The sequence below is a fragment of the Fusarium odoratissimum genome (assembly GCF_000260195.1).
Source record: "Fusarium odoratissimum NRRL 54006 unplaced genomic scaffold supercont1.11, whole genome shotgun sequence".
Lineage (NCBI taxonomy): Eukaryota > Fungi > Ascomycota > Sordariomycetes > Hypocreales > Nectriaceae > Fusarium > Fusarium odoratissimum.
Genome location: NW_022158697.1, coordinates 856,799 through 883,527, shown reverse-complemented (window position 1 = coordinate 883,527; position 26,729 = coordinate 856,799). Strand labels below are relative to the sequence as shown.

Genomic DNA, 26,729 nt, shown 5'->3' with positions numbered 1-26,729 from the left:
GTGGGGTTCACGTGATCAATGTCACGACAACGCGAAGGAGCAACCATCTCTAGGTTAACCACGCCGTCAGTTTTTTTCGTGACGCCCCACACCTTCTTCCAATTTCCCCTTACCCTACATCCTCAACTCGCGTTCTGTCGACGAGAAAGAAGCTATCGTCGCGAAGCAGTTCACCGATGTCAGGCAACGGCAACGGCAGTAGCAAGTGGCCTGACTTCCGCCTCGCGTCGACCCTATGGTCTCTTATGCCCGGCTCCCAGTCCAACAGGCCAGATAAGCAAAACGACGAAGACCGCGACGGCAACGAAGGCCACAAGAACGAGCAGCAGCTCAAGAACGAACCCCAAGAAGAGCTTCCAGAAGAGCTAATGCAGTCACTCGAGTTGACCCAAGACGAAGTCGGCACCGAAAACCGGCCAATTGACGAGATGAGCGGTTTCGATAACTACGATGGCGATGCTCAGGCTGGCCCAGAAGACGACGTTCAGGACCAAGACTTTGGCACGCTCGAAATGTTCGACAGCAACGCAACACAAGCCCCCTACACGTCGCAACTCGACAACGCGTCCCAGGAAGACCAGGCACCTGAGGCGCCCATGTTGGAAGACATACCGTCCTCTCAATCCCGAAAGCACAAGCGCGACAAGAAGGGGCGCAAACAGAAGGGCATAAATGAAAGTGAATCTCCACAACTGCCAGCTGCCGAAGGATCCTCGCGCAAGTCCAAAAAGTCCAAGAAAAAGTCAATGGTACCGGTCGAAATTCCCGATAGCCTGGTCGAAAACACATCAACCATATTCCCATCTCAACCTCTGGAGAACTTGGCTGCTGACTTTGATGATGAGGCTGCTGCTCCTGCTACTCAAACGAAGCGCAAGCGCAACCCCTCGGATTCTACTGACGGCAAGCAACGCAAGAAGCGGAGATCCCGTGACGAGGCAGCCGTCATCGAATCACAGTTGGTGGAACCAGGAACACAGGATGGCCAAATTGAGGAAGCCGACACTAAAGAATCTCAAGCTGCCTCTTTCCTTCGCACTAGGGACGCAGCTCGCCCAGCTGCCATTTACGATGACGTCGCAGAGGATGCACCCCAGTCTCCCAGTGCTGCACGCCTCGAGGTGCGTGATGCTCGATCAAGAGAAGGTAGTGCCGCTCATGACGAGATGGACATTGATGCATCAGTGAAGCAGAACCAGGATCAGGAGAATGAATTGTCTAGCTTTTCTGCAATCAATGGGCAAGAGAACACAGAACAACAGGAGCTTGAACAAGTGGCCAGGGACGTGTGGAATGCGCACATCAACGGCCAAAACCAACCCAACACACAAGACTCATCTGTGCACACTGAGGAGATGGAAATTCCAACATCTGCACAGCGTCCTCATACAAGCAATGATGTGTACGATGTTCCTGGAAGCCCAGTTCAGGCCTCAAACCCCCCAAGTGCCAGCGCCAAGCGAACACGATCGGGCAAGGCTAAGAAGGCCAAGCCTACTTTCTTTGAGAAATCGCCTTCCCCCGAGGTTCCTGAGGGTGACCTCCCATCACCTTCTGCCATGACACCGATGCCACGAAAGCGTACCAAGAAGGCTTCAAATCGTAGAAAGTCTGAAGCCAACCGTGCACTCTCGTCTCAAGACATGGAGGTCAGAGATGACGACGACTTATATGGCAATCCAGCAACCGGACGACGCAACCGAATGGCTGGCTTCACCCAGGGACGATTCAGCGATGAGGAACTTGGTCGTATCGCACAAGCAGTTGAGAGTTACCGTGTCGAGCGCAACATGGTGCAGCATGAACTGAATGCTATGATCCATGCTCCTGGAGGTACAACCGCTGGTGATGAGCATGCCGCCCTTTGGGCACGCATCTTTGCAACATGCCCGGACCGACACAGACAGAAAATCATCAATATCACCCGAAAGAAGTTCCACAACTTCGTTGCTCGTGGTACTTGGACCAGCGAGCAAGATGCCGAGCTCCGTGACCTTATTGAGGCCAACGGAACAAAGTGGTCCAAAATTGCGGGTATCATCAACCGTCACCCAGAAGATCTTCGGGATCGTTATCGAAATTACATCATCTGCGGAGACTCCCAGCGGAAAGATACCTGGGACGAGGATGAAGAGGGTAACCTGACACAGTATGTAATGGAAGCTATGGCCGCCATTGACGAGTTGCGAATCATCCAACCTACCCGCGAACTGCTCAAGAAGCCATATGAGGAACTTATCGATTGGCAAAATATCAGTGAGCGTATGGGGAGAACTCGCAGTCGACTTCAGTGTATCACCAAATGGAGGGCAATGAACATCAAGACGCATGGCAAGGATAAGTTGGTGTCACATGCGCCCGATGCATCTATTTCTTTCCGTCTCGAGAAGGCCCGTCGTCAAATTGCCGCGATGCCTGAGGAAGAACGTTATCGCATGATCATGGCTATCTCAGGCTCATCCGCATCAGTTGAATCCAAGATTCCATGGCAAAGACTGGTTGACAAACAGTTCCGTAACAGCTGGCATCGACCAACGCAGATGCTTCTTTGGCGACGCCTGAAGCAAAGTGTGCCCGAGTCAGAACAGAAGACTGTACGAGACTCTGCACAATACCTTCTTAATTTGTACGCCCAGACTGGCGAACTTCCTAATGTTGAGGATGCTCTTTTCGACGATGCGGAGGAAATGGAGTTCTTGAATAGTATCCCAACCACCCACGCTTCTCACAACAACGCTTCTGCCAATGGTCAGAACCACATGAGTGCCGAATTTGTTAACGAGGCCGATGAGGAGGAATCCGAACAACCGCAGGGTGAATACGGCGTTCCTGATGAGAACATCAATCCTGATTTACCTATCGCACCAATGGAGGACTTCAACCCAGCCCCAATGGCATCAATGGATCCCGTTGCTGCGGTTGCAGACCTGGCTCCCATGGAGGATACTGAAATGGTTGACCCAGCTCTTTCTGCAGAGCATGCAGAGCCTACAGAGCCCGAAGAGCCCGTTGATGCACCAATGAAAGAAGAGCCTGCGCCTGTCGCCAAGCCCGCCAACACACCTGTGTTTGATGAGCCAGCTCCCCCTAAGGCAACCCGCGTTGCAAAGAGAACAGGTATGGGCAAGGCGAAGGCACCTAAGCCCCCTCGCAAGTCAGCTGCTAGATCTACTCCGGCCAGAGCCACACCTAGCCGTCGATCTGCTAGACGTGCAGCCCCTTCTCAGGACCCAATTGAGGATGATGGGGAGGTTCAGGCCCGGGCTCCCGCAGAGGACAACTCTGAGGTTGACGAGGCTCAGACGCGCAAGCGAAAGACGCCTAGCAGGTTCCGATCCGCTGGCGTCCCTGAGGTATCTGCTGCCGCCGACGATTCAGACAGCGTTATGGACGATATGGAAGATTTGCCTGCCCGCGTTATGTAAGAGAGAAAAGGAACATGAGGGCCACGACGTGGCAGATGAGTGATAGAGATTTGGGAGGGGGCCGGCGTATTTGTACAAGTTACCACCAAGATGGCCTCGACACTAGAAACAGCGGGTGTTGCAGTAATACTTCAGTGGCTAATGGAGGATGTGAAGGGGAGAAACATGGACGATATCGTGGATAACATGAATTATAAAGGAGGGACTACTAGTCGCAATTTATCATCATTATCTTAATATTACAGTTCACTGTGCAAAAAAAAAACAAAGTTTTAAAGAATCGGAATCAATGCAAATCCTGGTATCTATCATCTCTCATCCGTCTACTTTAGCCATTTGCTCAGGCGCAATTCATAATGCAAGCAAATCCATCGTACCAGTGCCGCCATCGTTGGGCGCAGATCGTGATAACAAACAAGTGTCTTTTACTCCAAACTCCACCGAAATGTTTTTTCTTGTGCAAGTGACCCGAGCACTCCGAGCCCGTCATGAATACCGAGTCCCAAAAAAGAAAAAAGAAAAAAAAAAATACCCGCCGTGTAGTTACCGAGTTCATAACATGACAGATCGCAAGTATAGTACCGTTCGTGGTGGTTACGATAGATTCTTTAGCGGATCTCAGGCTCCCGCATGAATTCAGGGATGGCGAGACCTCCCTCACCAGACTCAAAGTTGGGAGCTCCAAAGTTGCTGGGGCGCGAAAGAGTAGAAGTGGTGTTGATGTGGCTAGTGGCCGTGTCCATGAGGTCGAGGACATCTTCGACAGGGTTACCATCGCGACCGGGGCCAAGGGCGGAGTCGTTGTCGAAAGAATAGATCTTGATACCGCGAAGGTGGGTATCCTTGCCGTTCTGGTGGTTCTCGAGGATCTGCATCTGAACGACCCAAGCGACGAGGGTGTTGCCGTCAGGACCACCGCCAGCGCCGGCAATGGGAACCTGCTGCCAGCCGGAGGGGTTCTCAAGAGCCATGGTAGCGAACTCGATAAGGTTGTTCTCGCTGGTACCGGCCTTGAAGACGACCTTGGTAGGGGTGTAGGACTCATCCTCGTTGTAGTCAACGTAGAAGCGAATGTCGCGAATACCAACACGCTTGGTGAAATACATGGTGAGCTTGTGGGGCTGAGGGCCATCGGATCTGAGAAGTGTAAGTCGGGCGAAAAGTGCTTGGGAGTTAGCGGATGGACTCACTGCCAGAAGAGCTTGAGGTCATCGCTCTTGAGCTCCTCAACACCATTGCCAGGCTTGTGGCTGCTGACAGTGAAACGGGCAAGGTTGGAAATCTCCTTTAGGCCAGCAGTAGCTGGGTCAAAAAGGGTAGCAGCTTCATGAGCCTGGTCGTGTTCAGCGGCTTCTTCGTCATCCTCGTCTTCGTCGGCATCATCTTCTTCTTCTTCGCCGATTGAGTTCTCATCCTCATACTCTTCAGGGGAGTGAGAAAGAGTGCGCTGATCAGCATCGTCCTCAGCAGCTTGGTCGTCGTTGTAAGCCATTGTGGCATCAGAAGAAGGGCCAGCGGGAGCAGCCATTGGGCGAGCGCGGTTGAAGAGAATACTCTCATCAGGCTCAGCATCGGAGCTGGAGGCGTCGGAATCGCGGGGAGGCATGCTGAGACGAGATCGATCTGTAGGCTGCTGGGCAGCTAGGAGAATGTTGTTAATATTTGTTCGCAATTCTCGTGATTCGCGAAGAAGTTGCATGCGCTCTTGATACCACTCCTCAAAGGTGACGCTGAGATGATCAATGGCTCGGTAGCAGGCTTCCACGTTCTCCTTGTCTGGAGAAGGAACGGCTCGGAAGACTCGCTTGCGCTGCTGGAGAATAGCGCCACTAGACTTCTTGAAGGCAAGTTCTTGGAGTGGAACTCGCTTGATGCGATGATCACGGTTGATTTGATGAGTTGAGGCTGGAGGAGGAGGGATGTAGATTTCGCGACGGGAAGGCATGTTCAGGGATGAGATGGTTTGTTCGGATAAAGGGTGAACAAGCTCAGTGACAAAGGAAGGATCAAGTTGAGAACAGCAGATGAAGGTATCAAAGGAAAGGAAAGATGATGAAAGAAAAAGAAGGCTGACAAGATAGTTGTTAGAAGAAAGTGCAATTGGGATAATGGGAAAGATAAGGTAGTGATGTGTTGCAGGAGTATGACGTGTAGAGTTGATGAAGAAGAAGAGAAGGTACAAGAGCAGAAGCGAGATAGTGGCATCAGTCTAGTTCCTATCGAGGCATCTAACAACAGAAAAAGAGGCCCATCGAGCAAGTATGAGGGCAATGAATCACTAGTGGCAGCCAACTAGAGCTGCAAACACTTTAAAATCGCAACCGATATGAGATCATGGCACTGCCAGAAAGAGACGCTAAATATGCACGTTTAATTGAAAAGATTTAACTTACTTCTATACAGACGAAACGGATTAGGAGGAGGCGCTCGACGTCGTCTTTGGTCAGGAGGTTGATCTGGTGTTCGATGAATTGGAGGACCGTCGGGCGTTACCATTGGACCAGCAGCAAGAGGAGAAGCGCCTTGACTTGGATGCAATCTAGTAGAAGGTCCGCTGGGAGTAGCAGCTGGAACTTGAGGCACTGGAGATGAGGTTGTATCGGATGGTACAGGTCTCGGGCTCGAGGCCATGTTTGCCTGTGCCCTGGCGTTTGTGTTTGAGTTTGGGTTTGCATGAGTGGCAGCTACATGCCTTGCTCTTCTTGAACCACGAGTGATGTCCATCTTGATCGGCAGTGATCACTTAGTATCTGGCCAACACTGCCAACGCTCACTGATATCCGAGCTCCTCTAAAGTCAATTATTAGGCGCGGTCGCGGTTGTAGCTGTCGTTGGAAAATATGATGTGAGTGGACAATTGGACGCGCTATCACGTGTCCTCTATCGAATCTATTTTAGGTGTCTGGCCTCTAGCTCAACTGAAGTTGACCCCTGTCCATCTTGCCTTGGCCTTGATTGTTTCAAACATCATCACCTCCAATCTCTTCAGTTCAGCCATAAGCAGAATCAATGCTGCAAGTCAATGCAATGCAATAACTTTGCAGACCCGATACACTCTGGATACATTTCATCAGTTGTTCAATTGAGCTATTTTCACACTCCAAAGTCTAATCATAACCGAAGTCGCCTCTTACCGACTGAACTTCCTGGTTGCGACTTACAGGGTCCTCCTCCTCTACCCCGCCAAAACTACTGCAACCCAACCAGCCTCTCCCACTGTAACCCCGGCCTCATGCTCAAAAAAGCTTCCAGAAAATCTTGGTCCGAGATCTGACGCATGTCACGTCAAGTCAAGTCACAAGCCACCAACAGAATGCCCCTGACACTGACAGTTCTTGACTCAACTACAAGGAACCTTTGGCCTTAAACCTTGTGGGCCTACGAATATGGTACCCTCCATCTTCTTCGGTCTTCGGAGTCGTATTGCTGAAAACTATGCTACGCCGCTGACTTGCATCAAGCAGGGAGGTTAATCCTGATGACGAATGCGCAACACCATATGCCCTTCCCTATGATCTTCGATCTTGTTACATTGAGACAATACGACAATTCCTTAATCAATTGAATCTCACGGGTTGCCCGTCCAGTCTCTCCACTACAGCGCCTTGACCATGCCCGTTATAACCGTTCAACGGCCAGTGTCGTACCTGAAGCTAAGCCAAGGCCCCTGGCCCGTCCTCATATTCAGAATCTGAGGTTGTACGGGGATACCGATATCGCTTCGAGTCTCACCGTGCCAACTAAGAGTGAGGCATGCAGGACATCGTCTGGTTTAGCTCGTTAGCGCACCCTTTCAACATGAAACATAAGCTCATGGCTCTACGTGGAGTTAAAAATTCTTCTCGTCGTTAGCTAGAAACGCCTTCAGCATGCACGGTCTACGTGTATCCTTCAACTTGAGTCGAGTGGGCCCGCATCGCCAGCCTCATCTACAGCCATCATCCTGGTTCATCGCCCAATGTAACGCCTCATCTCTCCCGTCTCATTGGCAACGATCCAGATTAACGGTCCAAGCTGTCACCATCGCTGAGATCTTCAGCCGTTCGCGCTACGTCATTATCGTTTTCACTTAACTACCGGCCTCCCTCGCGCCACGTCGGCTCGCTCCTCTTCAGGGTCCTCCCATGAAACTGGTCCCTTCACTGACTCTCACAAGATCCAAGCTTTTGGGTCTTCCTCTTTGCTTCTTCTCGTGTAACTCAGGGCTTCCATGTTGCCCATCTCAACTTGCGCAGCTTCTATTCGTTCTGATGCACGCTGACGCCTCGGCTTTCTTTAGAGCTCAACTTACATACCCACCATCAAAGCCTTCCTCAAGATGTCATTTGCAAGGATAGTCTCAAGAATCAGGGCCGAGTCGGGGTGACGGGTCGCTTGGTGAACCCTTGAGGACCCTGACTTCAGCCTCACGAGATGATCCTTTTCTTAGCATAAATATCGACTCTTGTCAACTGTTTCTGTCAGCTATCAATCTACAATAATCTCAATCATCTTAACTACTTATCTCTCAACTGCTTATCTATCGAAGTGAAAGACAAGAGCTCATCCTGGGTTTTCAACTGATTCCGTTCGATGTCTCTTGATCCTTTGCCTACTATTGAAACGACCCTCACTTCTTCTTCTCCATCCGACATGTCCTCTTCCATACAAAGCCGATCTGCTCGCAGCACACCTGCTATCAACGCATCCGCCTTTAATCCTCCTGAAGCCAATGGCTCCTCTAATGAAAGAGTTCCTTTCATGCGAGACAACTCTCCCGAAGCCGATAGCCTACCGTCCAACCCAGCTCTTACTCCAGTCATCACCCATGGAGACAACCCTTCAGCCAGCAACAGAAACTCCGAGGCCGATACAGTAGTCCCCCTCCAACCTGTTATCAGTCAAGATCCCAGTCGAGTCCGCCCTGGCTCTCGCACCGGTAACTTTGTCACTCCCAAGACGGCTCGCTTCTCTCAGGATGGCGGAGAGCCTCTTCAGTACTCTGGAGGTTCCATGAAATCGTCTCGACGACGCTATCGTGGTGAAGACTACGACTTTGACCAGGCTGCCGACTATCCCACAGTGAGTGACTATGAGCGATACTGGCGCAATGAAGGTCGCAATGATCGCTACACTGCTCGAAGAGGCCCTTACCCACCTCCCACATTCATGAACCGCCGTCGAGCACACCCTCATGATTCAGACGAAGAGTTCTATAGCAGTGACGACCCTCGCATGCCTCCCACTGGCGGACGCAGAATGATGGATGAGGAAATGGGATACCCCCATCGACCTTTCCATCACCGACGTGCTTCTACCCTCAACGGCTTCAATATCTCTACAGGCAAGCTTGAGTGGAGTAACCTCAGTCCTAAGGAGAAATCAGAGATCATGCGTCTTCCTTTGACTCAATGGATGAACTCAAATTTCAAGAACCACTTTGTCGCCAGTCTTGGTGAGCTTATCGGCACTACCATGTTCCTCTTCTTCGCCTTTGCCGGCACAGAAGTTGCCAACATTCAAGCACAAACCGACAGCAAGACTACCACAGGAGAGTCTACTGGTAGTCTCAACGTTTCCAAGCTCCTCTACATCTCCATCATCTTCGGTTTCTCGCTCATGGTAAATGTCTGGGTCTTCTTCCGTATCAGCGGCGGTCTCTTTAACCCTGCCGTCACTATCGCCATGTTGATGGTCAAGGCTATTAGCATGACAAGAGCTATCTGCCTGTTCCTCTCTCAGATTCTTGGGTCAATGCTTGCCTCCGTTATGGTACGGTACTTGTTTCCTGAGACATTCAACGTCCGAACTACTCTAGGAGGTGGTGCATCTCTGGTTCAGGGTGTGTTCATTGAGGCTCTTCTTACTGCTGAGTTGGTCTTCACCATCTTCATGCTTGCCAAAGAGAAGCACCGAGCCACATTTATTGCTCCCGTCGGTATCGGCCTGGCCCTTTTCATTGCAGAGATGGTCGGTGTCCAGTTCACTGGCGGGTCGCTCAACCCTGCCCGAAGTTTTGGCCCTTGTGTCATCACCGGTACCTTCGACTCTGAGCACTGGATCTACTGGGTTGGTCCTGGCATTGGCTCTCTCATCGCTGTCTGCTTTTACTGGTTCATCAAGACTCTTGAGTACGAGATGGCCAACCCTGGCGCCGATGGTGATGATCTCAACGATCCTACTAAAAACCCTGAAAAGCGAGCTGAAATCCAGTCTAACGCTGCCCCTTCAATTGCCTTTGGCGGTGGCAAGACCCCTTCAATTCGCAGCTGAATGACGAGGCCATGAAAACATGACTCTTATGAGTGAGGGCGAGATGGATACGGTCCATCAACGATTACACGATGAAAGTTGATGAGCAAACTCAATGATGCTTCATGAGATCAAATGCATGATAAATATACACGAAATGCGAACACGCCAGAGATGGATAGAAAATTGGAATTTGCTATTTGTTTATACGGATGTTGTGCCTTAATGGTTGGAGTTCGGTTTGGCGATTCGTTAATTTTGTATTGCCCGGCACATTTGGTGCTTCGAGGCTGATTCCTCCAGATGAAGGAGTGTATATATAGAGCTTTTGGGTAGAAAGAATTGGCACAGGTCTCCGACTGGAACCCCTTTACACACAATTTCCCAAAGAGCACTTGACTCTGGGGTCGCCTTGATTACAACATATAATGTTCTCGGTCTGATATAGTTGTATATTCAGGAATCTCTACAATGCTAGTTGGCGAGATGATGGCCTAGTGATATCTCTGACATCCTAGGTCCTACCAAAACTGTTTTTCCAAAGACACTTGGTCCTGGTCTTCAAGTTCGCGAATCCTGTGACTCTGCTGTGATCGTGGACCTAGCTCTTGTCCAATGCAATATTGCGTCCAGTCCTATTCATCTCATACCACCCTCCCAGAACCACCCAAACCTTATTTTTGGATATATATCGGACTGCAAGGAATTGATGTTTGACGTTGCATCCTTATTCTATAGCTGTCTGGCGTCTGTTGCGCTGGCGTCGAGCTCGAACGACGCTCATGATGAAGCAGACGATACAGTACGAGATAGCAAAGCCAATGACACCCCCAAGGCTACCAAGCATGAAGCCTGCTCCAGCGTCTCGAGAGAAGCCGTCAGGGAGAGATCGACCAGGTTGAGGGGTTTCGAGGGTCCCGATAGCAGGGTTGTTCATTGTTGTTGCTGGTGATAGTTCGGGACAGGGGGCTCCAAGGTTCTCTCTTATAGTCGTATTGTGCAAAATGTTTCTGGTGTATGTTCTCCTGTATTGTATCTGGTTAGGTAATATTTTCACTATGGAGGCATGGGTCTAGAGAACTCACTTCTGTCGATGGAATAGAGCTTAGCAATGTTTCTTTCTGGTTAAAATCTAGACGAATGTATAGTTCTGAATGTTTCGGGAGTTGTATTTGTATTGCTGCAAGAAGAGTCGAGGTTGGGAGGACGCAACATGGTAAACAGAAGGGAAGGTATAGTTGCTACAGCGTTTGTATGCAGCAACATGGTAGTGACAGTGGCATCCAGTTTGCAAATAGCACTGAACATTCAACTTCAAACGGAGTTAATGGAGGAACTTGGGGGAGGGGGTAGCTAACTAATTCGTTCGTTTGTTCATGTTGAAGCGAACAGTGATTCATTGTTTGGTTGTGCTCGTTTGTAAAGTGATGAACAATGTTGAGAAGTTATCTATCTGCAGAGTCAGTAAGTGTCTGTATCTCATGTTCATTGGGATAACCTAACATCTTCTGGCTGACGAATATTATTGTTTGGGTTAAGCTCCATGGATAGATGAACCGTCTGAACCGTTTCGGAATTAGTCGTGGCATTGGCCCATTTGATAGGATGAAAACATGATTCCAAGATCAACGTGAAGTTAATACAGTATTCTAAATTTATCGTAAATGCAAATACTTTAAGTTTAGAGAACATGGTAGAGTTATCCGTTCCGCACTTTAGCTTCAAACTTTACGATCTCACTTCCACTTTGACTTACATCCAATGGTCACTATTGATCATCTATCATGACTAGTATCTGGTTCATCCTATGACCACCAATTCCACTGACGACTTTCCATCTTCAAGTTCCCACTCTGAAAATGATCCTCCAACAAGCTCGCAAGCAAGCCCCGTTGGCTCAGTGGTAAAGCGTATCACTAGTAATGATAAGATCACTGGTTCGATTCCAGTACGGGGCAGATGAACTTGTTCTTTTGACATTTTTGCTGAATTCTCAAAGTCTTTGTGATATGACGATATCATGAGATAAGTGACCATTGGTGTTGAGACTGACTTTTGTGGTTTCCATTTTGTTACTACGATATTCACTTGTGCAGGCTGCACCTTGGTGAACGTCTGAAAGGCAGAAAGAAGCACAGCAGAGCGAGAAACAGTCCTTCCCCGTAAACGTAAAGTTACCTACTGAAACGACGTATGAACATGGATCAAGTCTTTTGATGCATCACATCGGGATGACCGAGTCTCGGTTCGAGCCGTGTACGGATAGTGGGGGGGATGAGATGAGGGAACATCATGAATGCCTAGTCATCAAAGAACGTGGTTGTCACGTCTACCCTAAACCAAACACTCACTCAGTCTTGTTTGCAATGCTTATTTATGTCCAGACGATAAATGAAACAGAAGGCCATGGCCAGATCACATACATATCTACAAGTCACGGGAGATCTTTGCTCTTCCTTAGCCAGTACAAATGTGCCCCATGACATGTCTCAGTTCATCACCCTAGTCCAAATCATAGCCGTGATGACTTCACGAGAATCACTTCATCCCAGCCAAAAAGCGGAGAGTCTTGGTCAGTGCAATCATCAAGATCGGGCATGAAAGAGCAAGGAACAAGAAGGAAGTGGAACCAGCATTAAATTTCACTCGATCCCAGTCTCGTCAAGATGGCGCGTGCCTTTTGAATCGATTGATGAAATGGCGTTTTATAGCCCTGTCTCTTTTAAAATGTGTCTTATTTATGGCAACTAACCAAGCAAGCGACAAATGCAGATGCTTTCGTTTCGAATCACAGGAGAGAGTCTAGAAGGAGAGAGAAGCAGGTATCATCATTCAATTAAAACAATGGAACCGGGATTCAAAGTTGAAGTAAATTAAAATTGATGTCATCCGCCCACTCGGCCCCCTTTTCGCTTGGGCATGTTGGTTGATACAGTACATGATGATAGGCGTTGCCGAGCCATGGCTGGGTAAATGAGTGGAAATTTGGCGAAATAGAGACTTGATAACGAGGTCTACACCAAGAACAATAGGTTCATGACTACTAGAATGTGCTGTGATGAGGTGAATTCGTTGTTGCCAGTATCTCAAAATAGGGGTTCTCAGTTAATTACAGGCTCAGGAGCAGTCCGCATGTAATGCATTGTCTTGTCTTGTCCTCCAGTCTCAGCCTCTTATGTATTGATGATGATGATTTGGGGGGCGTGTGTGTTCCACCAGATACGACCTCGTCCATCCAGGCCATATCTCGGCTGTTGATTAGCCATCAAATCGATACGGAGAAGTCATATCCATTAACTAGCCATTAAACAAATAGAAACCTTCTCCTCATCTGCTCATCAAGTCTCGAACAGGGCAAGGGGGGTCGTATCACCGCCTGTTTGCGGGGGCGTAAGGACTATTCAAGGTTATTTGATCAATGCACGGATATTGACGACACACGAGGAGAAGAAGAAGAAGAAGAAGAATGTTGTGTTACATTTATCTGACAGTTTCGATGGATGGAAACTATCGTTCGAGTTTAACCTGAGCGACATAATCATAAGCTGAAAGATATCACTGCATGGAGAGTTTATGCAGAATGTCTTAGACTTTTCCTCCTCACGTACGTTTTCAACCACGTTGTCACATCTCCAGACCAAGTTATTGAGCCTCTAACCGTTTTCACACTGATCATCACCTCTTTGTTCTAAACCGTTATATCATCATCTCTTCTTTCAATCCGCATCCGTAGGTGGAAAAAAGGTTCACTCAAAGAACCTGAACTTCCCAACCTCATGCACACCCTTTCTCGACATCACACGCCCCCCTCCCCTCTCTATCAAATTCCCCTTGAACTACCAGAAAAAGCCGCTAATTCCAGGGGACCTTCTGCCCTAGGGACAGCTGGAGTGGATCTTGCAGTGAACCCCTCCCCCTAACAGATGCGCTGTGCGCGTGGGCGTCGGGTCGCGTGTGGGGCAAGAGGGAGAGCCCACCTCAGGAAATGGCTAAGGTAGCTTTAGCTCTAAAGGTAGAACCCGTCCCTTGGAAACTTCCATTAATTACGGCCACTACAAGTGCCTCTTGTCTTTAGAGCTGAGCTCCCGTCTCATTTCTCCCTCCATCATTCTCATTCTCAACTCTCCATCGCTTTGCGCCTTCAACTGTGATACCCAATTCCATACTCCTCGACCTTTAGCTTTACTTCTCAGCTTCTATCATATCAACCTTCTATAATCAGCAATATGACTCTCACCGATGAAGAGCTCGACCGCGACTGGCAGCCCAGTGGCCGTCGCCCTCAATCGTCCGTATCCCCCTATACTCACCTCAATTGAAGACGCCCGCCATGTCGTCTACAAAATCAATGTGATCGCGAACCAAGACCTAACACGCCTCTCTCGTATAGTACCATCGCCCGCTCTTTTAGTGCAGAGTTGATGGACATCTTCCGCATCGAGAACTCGCTCACCGATCTGGATCAGCAAGTCCACGATAAGTCGGTCTACCACTTGCTCACCGTTTCACAACAGAAACCTTGCATCTAACCGCCTTTCACCTTCAGGAAGCAAACAGTCGACAAGAACACCGAAGAACTCGCCTCTCTCGAAGCCCGCATCCGCGAAATGGAAGATCGCCTACGTCGCTCTGTAGGCGGCAGCACCCAGCAGCGCTCTCCTCTGCCACAGGTCCAGACACAGACCGCCAACCAGTCCCAGACTCAGCAGCAGCAGCCAAGCTCCCTCGAAGCTCCCACGGACGACTCCAAGGCTCGCTCACGACCGGGAACGGCCCGCGCTGCTCAGCAAGCTCCCTCCTCGGGCAACATGCCCCCGACCCCGGGTGCCAGTGAAGGTGAATACTACGTCGTCACCCGCGATGACTTGCAAGACGGCCCGCGCTGACGAACATTTTTGACTTTTTATAAAGATGGAGATCATGAATAAAGCAATCTGACCTTTTTTGCTGCTCCCTTTCTCTCCATGAACCATTCAATTCTGTCGAGGGCAACTCTCACTCACCACCGCCAGTCAGCCTCTTACAAGAGAGTTGTCGCCCCTCATGAGCTAGTGGACGGTAGCGGGCGCGGAGAACCAACGGCTGAGCTGCATTCAACCCTTGGCCAGACCGCAATTCGCACTCTAACCCGACCGTTCATCTTTATGGGGAACATGTTTCAAGACTCACTCGGCGCGCCCCTCGACAACTGGCCAATTCATTGTTTCGAAGAAAGCCACGAATTACAGCCGAGGCGCATTAATAACGTCAAACGCCCTCGACTATTTTTTTTATTTTTAATTAACAATGCTTTCCGGTTGCTGGAGGAGTTTTCAGGAGCCGGGGGAAAATCAACGGCGCATCCCCAGCCTGAATGTTCCCCCCCCTCCTTTTTTTGTCGTTCGCTACCAAGATTCCCGGCGTTCATAGAGGCAGCATTTGCAACATCATTTTATCATCATTATTTTCATCCTCTCGCTTCAACTGTTGCGTCAGGCTGCTGCATATTGTTTATGGGAGGATAGCGTCCACGTCCACGTCTAGCATAGGTGTGGATGTGTATGAGTGCGTGGATTGGATGGACTGGACTGAGACTGTTTGTATGAGATGAGATGAGATGCGATGGAATGAATAGGACGGGAACGTATTTGGATGCACTGGTATGCGTGTCACAATTGATAGCAAGTGCATCAACAGTACCTCAATCGACTTGAATTCACGGCCGAAATAATGAGGTTTATATGTATCTTTTCCAGTTACGGGTGGAAATACACAGGTAATCCTTTACCTTGTCACTTGAACAATGCCTCACTTCTGCCCTTGAGTTCTGATATCGCTTTGACTTTATTACACATGACTGGCTCTAGCTCTTCTCATCTTACAAAGCATCACAATAGCCGACCTGTATCGCCAGCTCCAGAATTACATACTGACATGCTCTAAAATGCTGAACGCGAATCCACACTACCACCAACACTACCATTCATCGATATCATCGAGATCCTTGTTGGCAAACCCGACTTTGTTGTTCTCGAGATCAAATGCAACATATAAAGCCTTGAGCGCAATATCGCCAATGATGGTAACACCCAAGCTCTCTGCACTCTGCAAACCGCCCCAGCAGTAGTCCGAATCGTTGTCGGTTGTGCTGTAGCTGAGGTACGGTCCAGGAATCTTCAGAATGTGCTCTGTGCCTGGCACCTTGAACATCAAGTCTGGAAGATCGTTGGAAAACTTGCAAGGAAACGTGAACGAGTCGCCGAGACGAGGATCAACACGCATGTCTGGAACGTCGTACCAGTACATACTGGCAAGATCTCCGGGCAGAAACAGCAGCGTCGTCCCCGTGTCGATAGTAGCCTCAAAGGCGTGTGCCATCCAGACTTGACGAAGACCGGCCCAGGCTGTGGTATCGAATGTGACGTCCCAATGGGGGCTATCCTCTCGCGTGGCCATCCACGAAATGTTGTCCTTGGCTCGGCTCTCGTCAATATAACCGAAATCGAAGCGACCTGTCGCATTTCGACGCATATCAACAGTGAAGACTGGATCATCGAGTAGTGGACGAAGCTTATCAAGGAGAGACGGAGTCGGAGGGTCGATGTTGCTAGGAAGAGACTTGGCAAGGCCCAAGATGCCAGTGAGTTCAGTTTCACGCTCAAAGCGAGGAGCAACGATCTGAGCAGACTGGATAGCTGTGTTTTTGAGTTCAAAGTCTCCCAGGCGGACGGTATCGAGGTAGACGATGCCATCAGCATGAGTTCCGTCGACTATCAAACAGGTCAGCATACCATGTCCCGACGGCATGAAACGAGAGATGATTCTCACCATACTCGACTTCCCATTCGGCATCGCGAAGTCGGTGAGATGTCTTGGAAGAGTTGGGCTTGTATCGAGGAGCCCAGGGACCTTCAGGGTTGGCTCGATAGATTGTGTCTGTAGATTGCACCCACCTGAAGTGGAGGTCAGCATAAATCATTCGTATCTCAGGGCATGCCTCTCACAAGTCTGCAGAGCCAGTGTCGAGGGCCATCTTGAGGGTCTGAGGCGGAGTTCCAACTTTGACGTCGGCGATGTAGATTTCATCTGCCCCAAGGGGCTTCACATCGACACGACCATCTGCAGAATGGTTAGCATATGAATGTACGACAAGTATTAGAGTCAATACCGTCATCAAGAAGTGAGAATGCGGACAAAGTCTCTGGAGAGACAGCCTTCCCCCATTTCTGATGAGCTGCGACCCATTCTCGAACGAAATCGGGCTTGGAATTCGAGTTCTTGGCAGCCTCGAGAGAAAATCCCTTTCGGCCTTTGTGCTGAGGAGTGGCAGCAGTAGAAGAAATGCTGACTACCAAGAGCACAGCAAGAAAAGCGAGGCTCCTCATGATTCAGATTGAAGGAGACGAGTTGAGGGTTGGTAAAGAGGGCGAAAGAGAAAGAGAAGGTTGAGAAGAAGAACTACGAGATAAGCAAGAGTTGACTGGATGTTGTAATACACAGGAAGGTGTAACTGAGAGAGATTGACGAAGGAAACAGAGGAAGAAGGAGGGAAAACCGGAACTTGGTAGACAGCGCCAGTGAATCATCTAAATATCAGACCCAGAGGGAGGTGCTACAGTTACAGCTATCAACACTGCCGGACACTTTCTCGGCCAAGACAGTATAACACTACCTGTCAAAACCTGCTTGCTATTGCAGAAATCTAGCTCCCGTTATCCTCGCAACGTCTCATTCGAGTAGTATAAGCCGAGGCCCCTATATCGCCAACATCCATATTTAGGTCATCGGCCACGCTCTGTACCACCCAAAAGTCACTCCCCGTAGACGAGCCCATCACCTCGCGCCGACCATTACACAACCTCTTGTAATCAGGTCGTTTTTCTAGCCTGCAGCTCCAGGGACAAACACGGGAACCTGCAACTGCGACGTAACAATGCATGAATATCCAATCCACGTCTCTGGTAGCAACAATCGACGACGGCACATTCGATATTCCATTTTGGAGAAGACAGATATGGGGGGACCTGTACTCGACTTGGGTCGTGAGATTGGCTCACAAGACCATGAGGATGGGTAACGACACTACTAAGCTAGGTAGCTAGACATGGACGTGGAACGGGTAGAGACAGGAAAGGACACGATATAATGCTTCGTTACTCGCGGATCCGTCGACCAATGTATCTAAGCGATACGGCCCGTGGAACAGGACCGACATATCCGTATTACCTGACTTCACTAAACATCTCACATTTGATCCCGTTCATCATTCATCGGTGAGAAATTCACATGTCCCTCTTCATGGTATTCTACTTCATATGGTAAGTATAGTCAGAGTCAGATATTCTATCGTTCGTCATCTGACCCGGTATCAATCAATCAAGCTGCGTATCAACAATCAGCTCCACCTTCTTCTTTTTCGTTATAGGAAAGCCAAGATCAAAAGTCAATACGCCATCGTCTATAGTTCGTCGTGAGTCTGCTTCTTCTCTCCCTCGCTCTTCTTGTTCTTCTCATTCTTCTCGTTCTCCTTCTTCATATCATTGAGCAACTTCTCGAGCTGCTCCTTATCGATCTCACCATCCTTCATGAAGTCCTCAGCGTTAAGCTGCACTGTCTCTTGTGATGCCTCTCCGCTTGTTGTCTTGCTCTTCTTGCTCTTCTTCTTGGCCTCCTTGGCAGCCTTCTTGGCTTGTCGGTTCTTCTCCTCCACCTTTCTGGCACCCTTGAGGGCGGCCTCAACGCTGACCTTCTCCAGCTTGTCACGCTTGGTCTTGAGGTCCTTGATGAGGAGCACAGGATCGGCAGTGGCAGCAAGCTTAGACTGCTTGGCCTCGAGGTTATTCAACCAGTCCAGAGTGGCCTTGTGAAGATCAATGACTTCCTTGAGATCCTCCAAAGTGTACAGAGGAGGAATAGGTCCCTTCTCTCTAATGACTTGCTCCATCTTGCGGGCCTCCGCAACCGCGGGATCTTCGTCTTCCAGTCCGTCAAAGTCACCTGTGGCCTTCTCTTGCGCAGCCTCTGTGCTGGAAGACTCAATTGATGAAGATGCAGAGGCGGACTCAGAGGCAGACTTGTGCCAACTCTCATGCTCGGCAATCTGCCCCTTGATCTTGTCAACGAATCCCTGGGTGTTCTCCAGAGTCTGCTTTAGTGCAGTAAGGTATTCAGGTCGCTTCTCGGTCTCTTCAACTCTCTTCTGAATGGGTGTGACCAGGTCCTTGAGAACCTTGAGCTTGGACTTAAGAACATCCTTGCTAGCCTCTGCACCATCAGCATAGAGCCAGTCACTTGTCTCGCTGGCAAGTTCTGCCAACTTGGTCCTCTCCTTCTCGGTAGAAGCCGCGATAAAGGCATCTCCCTCAAGGAGATCCCTAATCTTGTAGGTGAATGCCTCAAGCTGGTTGAGAGCCTCCTCTCGCTGTAGGCGCGCCTTGTCAGACGCAGCAAAGGCCTTGAGACGGTCCTTAGACTTGGAAATCTCGGCCGGTGTAAGGGCAGGAATACCACGGTTCTCAATGGTGATCTCAACAGGGATACCAACAATCTCTCGCTTCTTGGCCTCAGGCTTGACCTCCTCGGTGCTTCCAGAAGCGGCAGAGTCGGCTGCTGAAGCGGTAGCAGACTCAGGAGAGGCAGTGGGAGAAGAAGACTTGTTATCCTTCATCTCTTCCTCAGAGCCTTCACCCTCCTTGAGAGGCTTCTGATCCTTCTTGCCAAAACCAAACAAATTCTTGACACCATCTACAAGGCCTTCCTTAACCTCGGCCTCGCACTCAACAGCAGCCTTGGTAATCTCAACCTCACCATTCTCGCCGCTGAGCTTGACACCGAGCTTGAAGCGAACCTCAGACTCAACGCAAGAGGGGTACTTCTGCTTGATAGCAGCGATAGTGGCAGTCAAGTTCTTGGTAGCCAGAGTCTTAACATCCTTCTCATCAGAGCCAATTTGCTGGTAGAAAGTAGCAGTGAAGTCCTTCTCGTTGGTGAATGTAAGTTCCTTAGGGGCAGCGCCTTGAGGGGAGACGGCAGACCAGAGTCGCTGGTGCTGAGTCTTTCCCTCCTTGGCCTCCCACTTCACACCAGAGGGGTAGAAGCCACCCTCGGCAATTCGGATCTCCTTGACACGGAAGCTGGGGCTGAGCTCAGCAGCGCGGAAGCCAGCACCGAAAACGGCGGCCTCATCAGAGTTGACGTTGGATCGAATCTTCTCAGGAGAGCCAGAGACCTTCTCAAGGACCTTCTGGACGAAAGGGGTGCGAGAAGCACCACCGTGAAGGATGATAGAGTCGATGTCAATGATGTCGAGGTTAGCGGCCTTCAGGGCATCGTTGATAACAACAGTGATTCTCTCAGCATGCTCAGCAGCCATCTCCTCGAATTGAGTGCGGGTAATCTTGTATCGGAAGTCGATGTCCTCGTACAAGCCCTCGAAGCTGGCTCCGGTGTTCTGGTTGGCACTCAAGACATGGCGAACCTTCTCGACCTGGTTGGTGAGCTTCGCAATGGCGCGGCCGTGGGACTTGACACTCTCAGCAGCGACAGAAGCCCTCTGAGCGGCCTTGGACTCGACGAATTGCTTGACCATATCATCTAGAATGAGGTAGTTGAGGGAGTCACCGCCAAGAGTGCGGTCCCAACCAGCGCCTAGGACGTGAACCTCCTGAACAGTCTTGTTGAACTTGCCAATATCCTTAATAGATCGGCCTTGGAACTTCAAGATGGTAGCCTTGGTGGAGCCAGCGCCCATGTCGAAAATGATGTTGTACTCGGGCTTAGATCCATTGCTGACGTTGGGGAACTCCCGGGTAGTAGCGTAGTTCAAACCAACGGCGAGACCATCGCTGAGAAGCCCCAGAACCTTAAGACCAGCAAGCTCAGCAGCTGTCTGAAGAGCCCGCTTCTCATCGGCGGTGTAGAAAGGAGGAACAGTCAGGACAATGGAGCGTACGGTGGTTCCGTCACCAGCGGCCACCTCAGCGTTCTTCTGGATGCTCTGCAGCTCCATAGCGAGCAGCTCCTCAACCATCCAAGCTTCCACATCGTCAGTAAAAGACTTGCTCTTGAATGCGGCGGTGCCTCGTGTAGGATGGGACTGCAATTGCAGCGCAGGGTGTCGGGCAGCGTACTCCTGAACCACAGAATCTTGAGTGGTCAGGCCGAGGATGGTCTTGAGGTTCGGGTAGACGTCGCTGGGGAATCGAGAGGCGAGAGCCATGGCGTCGGCACCGTAGGCCCTCTCGGGGTATTCGCCCTTCTGAGGTCCATTTCTGGAGGGCTTAAAGACAACGGCGGAGGTTTCTTTTCGTCGGGAGTCCTTCGTTAGGACAATCTCTAAAGGAATTCCAGGCTTGACAAGAGTGGCCTTGATGTACTCGGTACCAAGGTCGACACCCAGAACAGCTGAAATTGCGAAAACATTTGTGGTGAAGAGGAAGATTGTCGCCAAAAGCGTCATGAGTGGCGAGACTCGGGATGCCATGATGGTGGTTTTGGTGGGGTGCGCTCAGCTGCGCACACCAATTCACAGAGAGTATGTCTTTTTTTATCAACGAGGAGCGTTGCCTCTTGAGAAAAGAGAGCAAAAAGACGATATCGTCTATGGGCAGGAAAATAAAAAGCCCGGAGAAACTCTTTTCTTTGTATATATAAGTTAAAGAAGAGAGAGAGGACTGGACGATGTGGCCAGAATGGAGACCTCTTCCAATGGGGGAGCAAGAAGCCACGATGGCTGTTAGAAGCTAAGTTAGTGGAAGCGTCCAGCCACTCATGGAAAGAGGACAGCTAACAATAGGTATTATAGCGGCGGTGACGTTAGTTCTAATGCAAGGCTGAGAGACAGATAAGACAGAAAACTCGAAATTATTGGAGCGATAAGAATTTACAGTGGAACATTCGAGTCAAGGCCTCGCTCTAGCATCGAGTTCGCTTGACACATCAAAGCCCCAGGGATTCCCCAGCTACCGACCGAATAGTGACAAGTGGCCTATTTGGTCTCAGAAGTTCATGATGTTTGGTAATTAGGCTATAAATTATGATGGCGTGGAGGTAATCTTGGGTAATTTCATGATCATACTGACTCGATTCGCAATTGCATAGTATGATTTGGGGATAAGAGTTGAACTTTGATATAGACATCATACGGTTGACTAGACGCATGAACGTTTCTCTAACTGCTATGCAAACAAGACATGTTTCTTGGTGTTTGATCTCATAGAGTATCAGGTCTACCTGAAAGCAATATCCAGTGCTGTCTCGTTATGGCCTTATCATGAGATTGAATGCACGTGGCCTTTGCTCTTCTTCTTCAATGAACAAAATGTGGTCAATTTATCTACCAATAACATGACACTTTGAGCTCCCCACATTCTCCAAGACCCCTGTCAACCCTATGACGGCACACTTTCGAGCTCTAGCTTCGGCCCTTAGCCTTGCCATGAGGCAACATAACATGTCCAGCATCATATAATGAGACGATACTCTTGACGTAATATGTAGTTCCGATCTTCATGGTAGTCTTTTGAACCATACTATAACTCAATGGCTCAGTTTACAATCTTCACATGACTTTGAATCATGTGTCACACATCAAACACATTTGGCGGGTATCCATTCACATTATTTACCTACTGCCCAATCCCCGGAAGGCCTATTTTGTTACAAAGGTATAGAGAACTCCAACCGAAACCGTGGCCAGATGTATATCCGAGTCCCAAAATCATCAAAACCCCAAAATGCAAAGTCCTCAAGTCCACCGTCCGTCCCCTGGCTATTCGCCCTAGATAGAAATCTTGACTTGTAAACGCCGTCATCTCATGGTGTACATTTGCCTCCGGGAGATAAAAGGAGATTCGTAAGTTTGTGTGTTTACCGCATGCCATGTTTCGAGGTACTTAAGCCTCATCGCCGCGTCGTCCGCCTCGACCAGCACCACCACGACCGCGGCCGCGGCCACGACCATCACCGCGGAATCCACCTCGACCACGGTGCTCGCCTCGTCCGCGACCTCGGTGGTTGCCACCTTCGTGACGGGGACCCTTTCGCTGCACCTGGTGGAATCCGTCGTTGGGATCAGCAGGGGCAGTGGTCTGATTTATTAGCATCTGATCGTATAATATGGAGTAAACAATCGACTTACCTCCGGGTGGTCATCAGCCCAAGAGTGGGTGTTGGCAACGCGAGTGGGAGCAGCAGCATCGGCCTCAACAGCCTCGGCAGGCTTCACATCGACCCACTCCTGCGAAGCGGACAGATCGTTACTCGTGTCCCAATGGCTTTCGGCGACAGCATTAGCAGCCTCATCAGCAACACTGGCGTTGGCCAAGCCGTTGGAGGTGGAAGAAGGCTCAGTGACAACGGGAGCGGCGGTGTCGCCAGCCTCAATCTCGGTAGCGGCAGCGTGCGCAATAGTAGGATCGGTAGCAACTTCCTTAACGTGCTCAGCGTCACCCTCAGCAGGCTGGGGCTCGTCAAAGTGAGTCTTGTACTCTTGAGCGAGGGCCTTGACCTTGGAGACTAAGTATTGTTAGAAGAGACAAGTCTGAAATTAGGCCGGATGGGGATACTCACAAGAGGTCTGTAGTTGCTCGCCAGGTACGCTGAAAATCTGATCCTCAGAGCCATTGACAAGCTTCAGCATAGACTGGACAGCGTTCTCGTCACCAGAGTAGATGGCAAGAAGCACACCCTCGATAGCTTGGCTCTCATCAGAGTCGGGGTCCTGAGCTTCCTCGCGGCGGTAGGCAGCAAGTCGCAAGAATTGTGAGAGGACGAGGAGGTTGTCATGGAGAGCCTTGGTAGACTCAGCTTTGGCCTCTGCAACAGCATCGGCCTTGGCCTTCTCCAAGTTCTTCTCCCATTCTGCCTTGTCACTGGCGGCACGTGTGCGGTACTGCTCGTCAACCTTTTGGTATTGCACAAGCTGTTCCTCGTATTGCGCTAGCTGGGCCTGCAGAGCGGGCTTCTTGAGGATCTGGGCCTTCTGGTCGTTGTTGATGATTCGAGACTCGACCAATTCATCAAGGGACTTGCCGGGGTTCTGGCTCAGGAGGGAGTCGGTCTTGGAAGCGTTGGTCTAACGGTAAAGTCAGTATGACGATGATCGACAGTTGGGCTGCAACAAGGCAAAAAGGCACGTACGATCTTCTTGTTGACATTTCGGATGTTCCTTTGTAGCCGTTAGCACTCTACCGTCTTTGCATATTAACTCAAGCTCCAAAAACGTACTTTTGGATCTCCTTGATGTATGGGCTCTCGAAGCTGTCATCGCTGTTCTTATCGGCAGTGGCAGAGGCAACGCTGGGCGCAGGAGATTCGGTTCGCTCGAGGGCCTTGGCGGCCTTCTTCTTCGCGGACTTGGAAGGCTGAACAGCTTGAGCAGCCATCGCGGTAGGATGCAGAGATCGTGTGATTGTTGGTAGAGTTTGCGCGGAGACGTTACGGCACTGTCAACGATGTGTACGACAGGCTTACAGAGGCGATGGTTCGTTGAGTGTTTAAGTAATTGAAAACGCTAAATGCTAGAGATGCGTTTAGAATGTTTTGGAGGAGAGAGAAGAGTTGAGTTTGGGAGAAGCAGTTGGTGGAGAAGAGTAAGGTGAGGTAGCTGAGCTGGAGCAGGAGAAGGAGAAGTCCGAGTTGTGGTACAACGAAGCTTTGCCTTGCCTGTCTGTGCCCGCCAGTGCCAGTGCCAGCACCAACACTAACCTCAGAGTGCCCAGGCAACCCCCTGCATTGACACTGTCATTGTTTCTGGCCGAGAATACGGGGCTGCCTATTGCTCTATACAATTATGGCCTAAGATGGTTTCACATTATGATGAATTTTAGGTTGGGTACAGCATTTTCTTTATGAAGACTCATCCATTGTTTGTCCTAATCTATGTTGTTTGTACGGATAGAGACGGAGTGTTCTCTCGTTGGTCTGCATCATCGTCATGACAAGGAAAAGCCCCACCCAACCGTCGCATTCAGCTGAGGTTAAGTGGATGAGGTGGTCTCGTGCGCAAGCGCCATGTTCTTTCAACCTCGCGATGCCCTCCTCCCGGTCGCGGAATCCGTCAGGGGTTATCATACAGTGGCTCAATTCCCAAGCCTGTAATATTTGCCGTGTATGTGATACTGCTGTATCATGTCGGATGTCGCGGCTATGCCTGTATGGCTCTCAATGGCGGCGCGGCTCTTGAGGATCTTAACACTGTAAGTTCGGTGGGTTTTGTTTTTTGTCGCAATTATTCGTTTTCTTCAACCCTTAAATTTGGTCAAGGTATCCTAGACAGCACGGATCAGCAGATGCGGAGAGACGATGCTTCACACGACATACTCTCGTCACCTTCTTGACGCTCCTCGCAGAGAGACCTCGTTCGCCCGACTGTTTCGAATGGATCGCCGCTTCTTTGATAAGACTTTTGATTTAGTTAGCTTAGGTCGTCGCGGTATAGGAAGATTCGTCGAATTCGTACGTTTCCATGAATAGGACGTAGTCGAGGAAGATCTAAGACAAGTAAGTAAACATTAGCAGCATTTGCGATCATGAGAACGTCTAAACGCACAGTAACATCGGCATTCTTCTTTAAATTATGGTTTGAATGAGCCTTGATGATCTTCTTGACCGTCGCTTTGGGGTATGGTTTCTTTCCGAGCGCCATGGTTGAAGAGAAATGGTTGTTGTTTTGTTAGTTTGCAGTGTTGACAATGCGCGTTCTACCGCTGTTACTCTGACCTCACTGATCTAAACTTCGGGAATAAGCCAATCGGCAGCGCCCGAGATGCCTACAGTACGTACCTTGAGCGCCACACCCTCAAATCGAAGAAGCCCCTGTCTCCCATTGAGGGGTGTACAGTGCCAGGTCGACGGCTGAGAATCTGCACTGTAACCCACCTTTGGATTGGGATTGATTGTGCTCAAGGCTCACAAGCTTGAGATCTGTACAATAGCGATAGCATCTTCAGTCTCCCACCATGGCTTCATTAGTACAACGTCGTATGGTAAGTCATCCATGATCACAAGTATGATCCTACTATTTCTGACAGCCCTCTAGCTTTCAAAGGCGGACGAGGAGGCAGCGGACGAGGTTGAGGTTCGACGTGAGGACCAGGACAAGATCAACAGATTCAGTCGCCTACACCAGCGAGAAATCCTTTTGGAGGAGGAACTGAGCACAAAAACCGTACGTCTACGAAATACAAGCATCGGAATGCCTCCAGAGCCTCTCTGAACACCGACTGATTCAGTATTGCTATGTAGAAGGAAAAGGAAGAGCTCGACGATTTGTCCACCGAACTTGAACTCGCCGACGAGGACGAAAAGATCCAGTACGAAAGCGAAATACCCCTCAAAGCGAAAGCGAAAACACAGTAGACTGACTTCGACACAGATACAAGATTGGCGATGCATTTTTCCATGTCTCGGTAGAGCAGGCTCAGGAGATGCTGGAGCAGGCAACAGAGAAGCTCGAGGAAGAGTCAACATCTTTGGAGGAGAAGCTATCATCTATCCGCGAGGAGATGACCAAGCTCAAGGTCGAGCTATATGCCAGATTCGGAAAGCAGATCAACCTAGAGACTTGAACAAAGAAAGTCGAAGCCTGATACCCCCTCCAAAGAAACCAAAAAAGCCACACCGATTCAGCCGGAAGAATTCTTATCCAGTCTCCCGTGAATGCAGCAATTCTTCTGCACATAGCAACGTTTGCGGGCAACCTTATTTGTAATCCCATTGGGGGTCGCCGGTCACGCACTCCGGTATCGAGAGCCGGGTCAGCAACTTGCATGTCTATGGAAGAGCTCACCTCCTTAGTCTTGTGTCCGGTGGCTATTCCCGGTTTATCGGTCACCAAGAACCACTTCGATCAACCCCAACTTTGATGACCAAACAACACCGATTCGCTCGCTCTTTGAGTTGATTGAAGCTAATGCGGGACCAACCCTCCAGACTATCGAGAATTGAGCTGTAGTACCCTGGGAACTGCTCCGGGGAACGATAACAAAGGTTCTCATGACGCCCTGCGACCTCCCCTCACCTGCGGAAGAGGCTCCCACACCCGCCGCCTCCATCATCGGCGCCGCGAATCCCACCTTTTACCCACGAGTGCCC

General features: G+C 49.9%; 11 protein-coding genes and 1 non-coding gene across 15 annotated transcripts; 6 read left to right on the top strand and 6 right to left on the bottom strand.

The window, feature by feature from the left end:
• The first annotated feature begins 77 nt into the window (after window positions 1–77).
• On the top strand, window positions 78–3,729 carry FOIG_07767 (uncharacterized protein). The gene has a single exon (XM_031207443.1). It carries the CDS (start codon window positions 177–179, stop codon window positions 3,423–3,425), a length of 3,249 nt encoding a protein of 1,082 aa, XP_031062976.1. The 5' UTR covers window positions 78–176; the 3' UTR covers window positions 3,426–3,729.
• FOIG_07766 (anaphase-promoting complex subunit 10) lies at window positions 3,704–6,273 on the bottom strand. 2 transcript variants are annotated; one of them, XM_031207441.1, is made up of 3 exons: window positions 5,819–6,273; window positions 4,616–5,066; window positions 3,704–4,562 (listed from the first exon to the last, which is right to left on the bottom strand). In XM_031207441.1, exons 1-3 carry the CDS (start codon window positions 6,147–6,149, stop codon window positions 4,034–4,036), a joined length of 1,311 nt encoding a protein of 436 aa, XP_031062974.1. In that variant the 5' UTR covers window positions 6,150–6,273; the 3' UTR covers window positions 3,704–4,033. The 2 variants fall into 2 exon arrangements, with proteins under 2 accessions (XP_031062974.1, XP_031062975.1); XM_031207442.1 differs by lacking the exon at window positions 5,819–6,273 and having other exon boundaries at window positions 4,616–5,390.
• A 123-nt stretch (window positions 6,274–6,396) lies between these two features.
• FOIG_07765 (uncharacterized protein) lies at window positions 6,397–10,034 on the top strand. Of its 2 annotated transcripts, none has more exons than XM_031207440.1 (2): window positions 6,397–7,195; window positions 7,255–10,034. In XM_031207440.1, the coding sequence occupies exon 2, from the start codon at window positions 7,998–8,000 to the stop codon at window positions 9,675–9,677; it is 1,680 nt and encodes a 559-aa protein (XP_031062973.1). In that variant the 5' UTR covers window positions 6,397–7,195; window positions 7,255–7,997; the 3' UTR covers window positions 9,678–10,034. The 2 variants fall into 2 exon arrangements, with proteins under 2 accessions (XP_031062973.1, XP_031062972.1); XM_031207439.1 differs by having other exon boundaries at window positions 6,397–7,385; window positions 7,440–10,034.
• A 349-nt stretch (window positions 10,035–10,383) lies between these two features.
• On the bottom strand, window positions 10,384–10,593 carry FOIG_07764 (uncharacterized protein; the record flags this gene model as incomplete). Its single annotated transcript, XM_031207438.1, has 1 exon — window positions 10,384–10,593. The coding sequence occupies one exon, from the start codon at window positions 10,591–10,593 to the stop codon at window positions 10,384–10,386; it is 210 nt and encodes a 69-aa protein (XP_031062971.1).
• A 949-nt stretch (window positions 10,594–11,542) lies between these two features.
• Window positions 11,543–11,614, top strand: FOIG_07763. Its single transcript has one exon. It is a non-coding gene; the product is annotated as a tRNA-Thr (tRNA).
• A 2,268-nt stretch (window positions 11,615–13,882) lies between these two features.
• On the top strand, window positions 13,883–14,542 carry FOIG_07762 (uncharacterized protein; the record flags this gene model as incomplete). The annotated part of the gene is made up of 3 exons (XM_031207437.1): window positions 13,883–13,944; window positions 14,047–14,136; window positions 14,203–14,542. The coding sequence occupies 3 exons, from the start codon at window positions 13,883–13,885 to the stop codon at window positions 14,540–14,542; spliced, it is 492 nt and encodes a 163-aa protein (XP_031062970.1).
• Window positions 14,543–14,620: 78 nt separating this feature from the next.
• Window positions 14,621–15,160, top strand: FOIG_07761 (uncharacterized protein; the record flags this gene model as incomplete). The annotated part of the gene is made up of 1 exon (XM_031207436.1): window positions 14,621–15,160. The coding sequence occupies one exon, from the start codon at window positions 14,621–14,623 to the stop codon at window positions 15,158–15,160; it is 540 nt and encodes a 179-aa protein (XP_031062969.1).
• A 451-nt stretch (window positions 15,161–15,611) lies between these two features.
• On the bottom strand, window positions 15,612–17,020 carry FOIG_07760 (uncharacterized protein; the record flags this gene model as incomplete). Its single annotated transcript, XM_031207435.1, has 4 exons — window positions 15,612–16,405; window positions 16,464–16,588; window positions 16,640–16,754; window positions 16,804–17,020. 4 exons carry the CDS (start codon window positions 17,018–17,020, stop codon window positions 15,612–15,614), a joined length of 1,251 nt encoding a protein of 416 aa, XP_031062968.1.
• A 27-nt stretch (window positions 17,021–17,047) lies between these two features.
• Window positions 17,048–21,386, bottom strand: FOIG_07759 (hypoxia up-regulated 1). The gene has a single exon (XM_031207434.1). The coding sequence runs from the start codon at window positions 21,115–21,117 to the stop codon at window positions 18,094–18,096; it is 3,024 nt and encodes a 1,007-aa protein (XP_031062967.1). The 5' UTR covers window positions 21,118–21,386; the 3' UTR covers window positions 17,048–18,093.
• A 774-nt stretch (window positions 21,387–22,160) lies between these two features.
• FOIG_07758 (uncharacterized protein) lies at window positions 22,161–24,429 on the bottom strand. The gene is made up of 5 exons (XM_031207433.1): window positions 23,862–24,429; window positions 23,775–23,802; window positions 23,205–23,709; window positions 22,774–23,150; window positions 22,161–22,723 (listed from the first exon to the last, which is right to left on the bottom strand). Exons 1-5 carry the CDS (start codon window positions 24,017–24,019, stop codon window positions 22,529–22,531), a joined length of 1,263 nt encoding a protein of 420 aa, XP_031062966.1. The 5' UTR covers window positions 24,020–24,429; the 3' UTR covers window positions 22,161–22,528.
• Window positions 24,430–24,476: 47 nt separating this feature from the next.
• FOIG_07757 (uncharacterized protein) lies at window positions 24,477–25,370 on the bottom strand. 2 transcript variants are annotated; one of them, XM_031207432.1, is made up of 3 exons: window positions 25,096–25,370; window positions 24,957–25,038; window positions 24,477–24,904 (listed from the first exon to the last, which is right to left on the bottom strand). In XM_031207432.1, the coding sequence occupies exons 1-3, from the start codon at window positions 25,279–25,281 to the stop codon at window positions 24,885–24,887; spliced, it is 288 nt and encodes a 95-aa protein (XP_031062965.1). In that variant the 5' UTR covers window positions 25,282–25,370; the 3' UTR covers window positions 24,477–24,884. The 2 variants fall into 2 exon arrangements, with proteins under 2 accessions (XP_031062965.1, XP_031062964.1); XM_031207431.1 differs by having other exon boundaries at window positions 24,509–25,038.
• Window positions 25,371–25,477: 107 nt separating this feature from the next.
• On the top strand, window positions 25,478–26,668 carry FOIG_07756 (prefoldin subunit 4). Its single transcript, XM_031207430.1, has 4 exons — window positions 25,478–25,621; window positions 25,675–25,803; window positions 25,881–25,948; window positions 26,011–26,668. The coding sequence occupies exons 1-4, from the start codon at window positions 25,595–25,597 to the stop codon at window positions 26,201–26,203; spliced, it is 417 nt and encodes a 138-aa protein (XP_031062963.1). The 5' UTR covers window positions 25,478–25,594; the 3' UTR covers window positions 26,204–26,668.
• The last annotated feature ends 61 nt before the right edge of the window (window positions 26,669–26,729 follow it).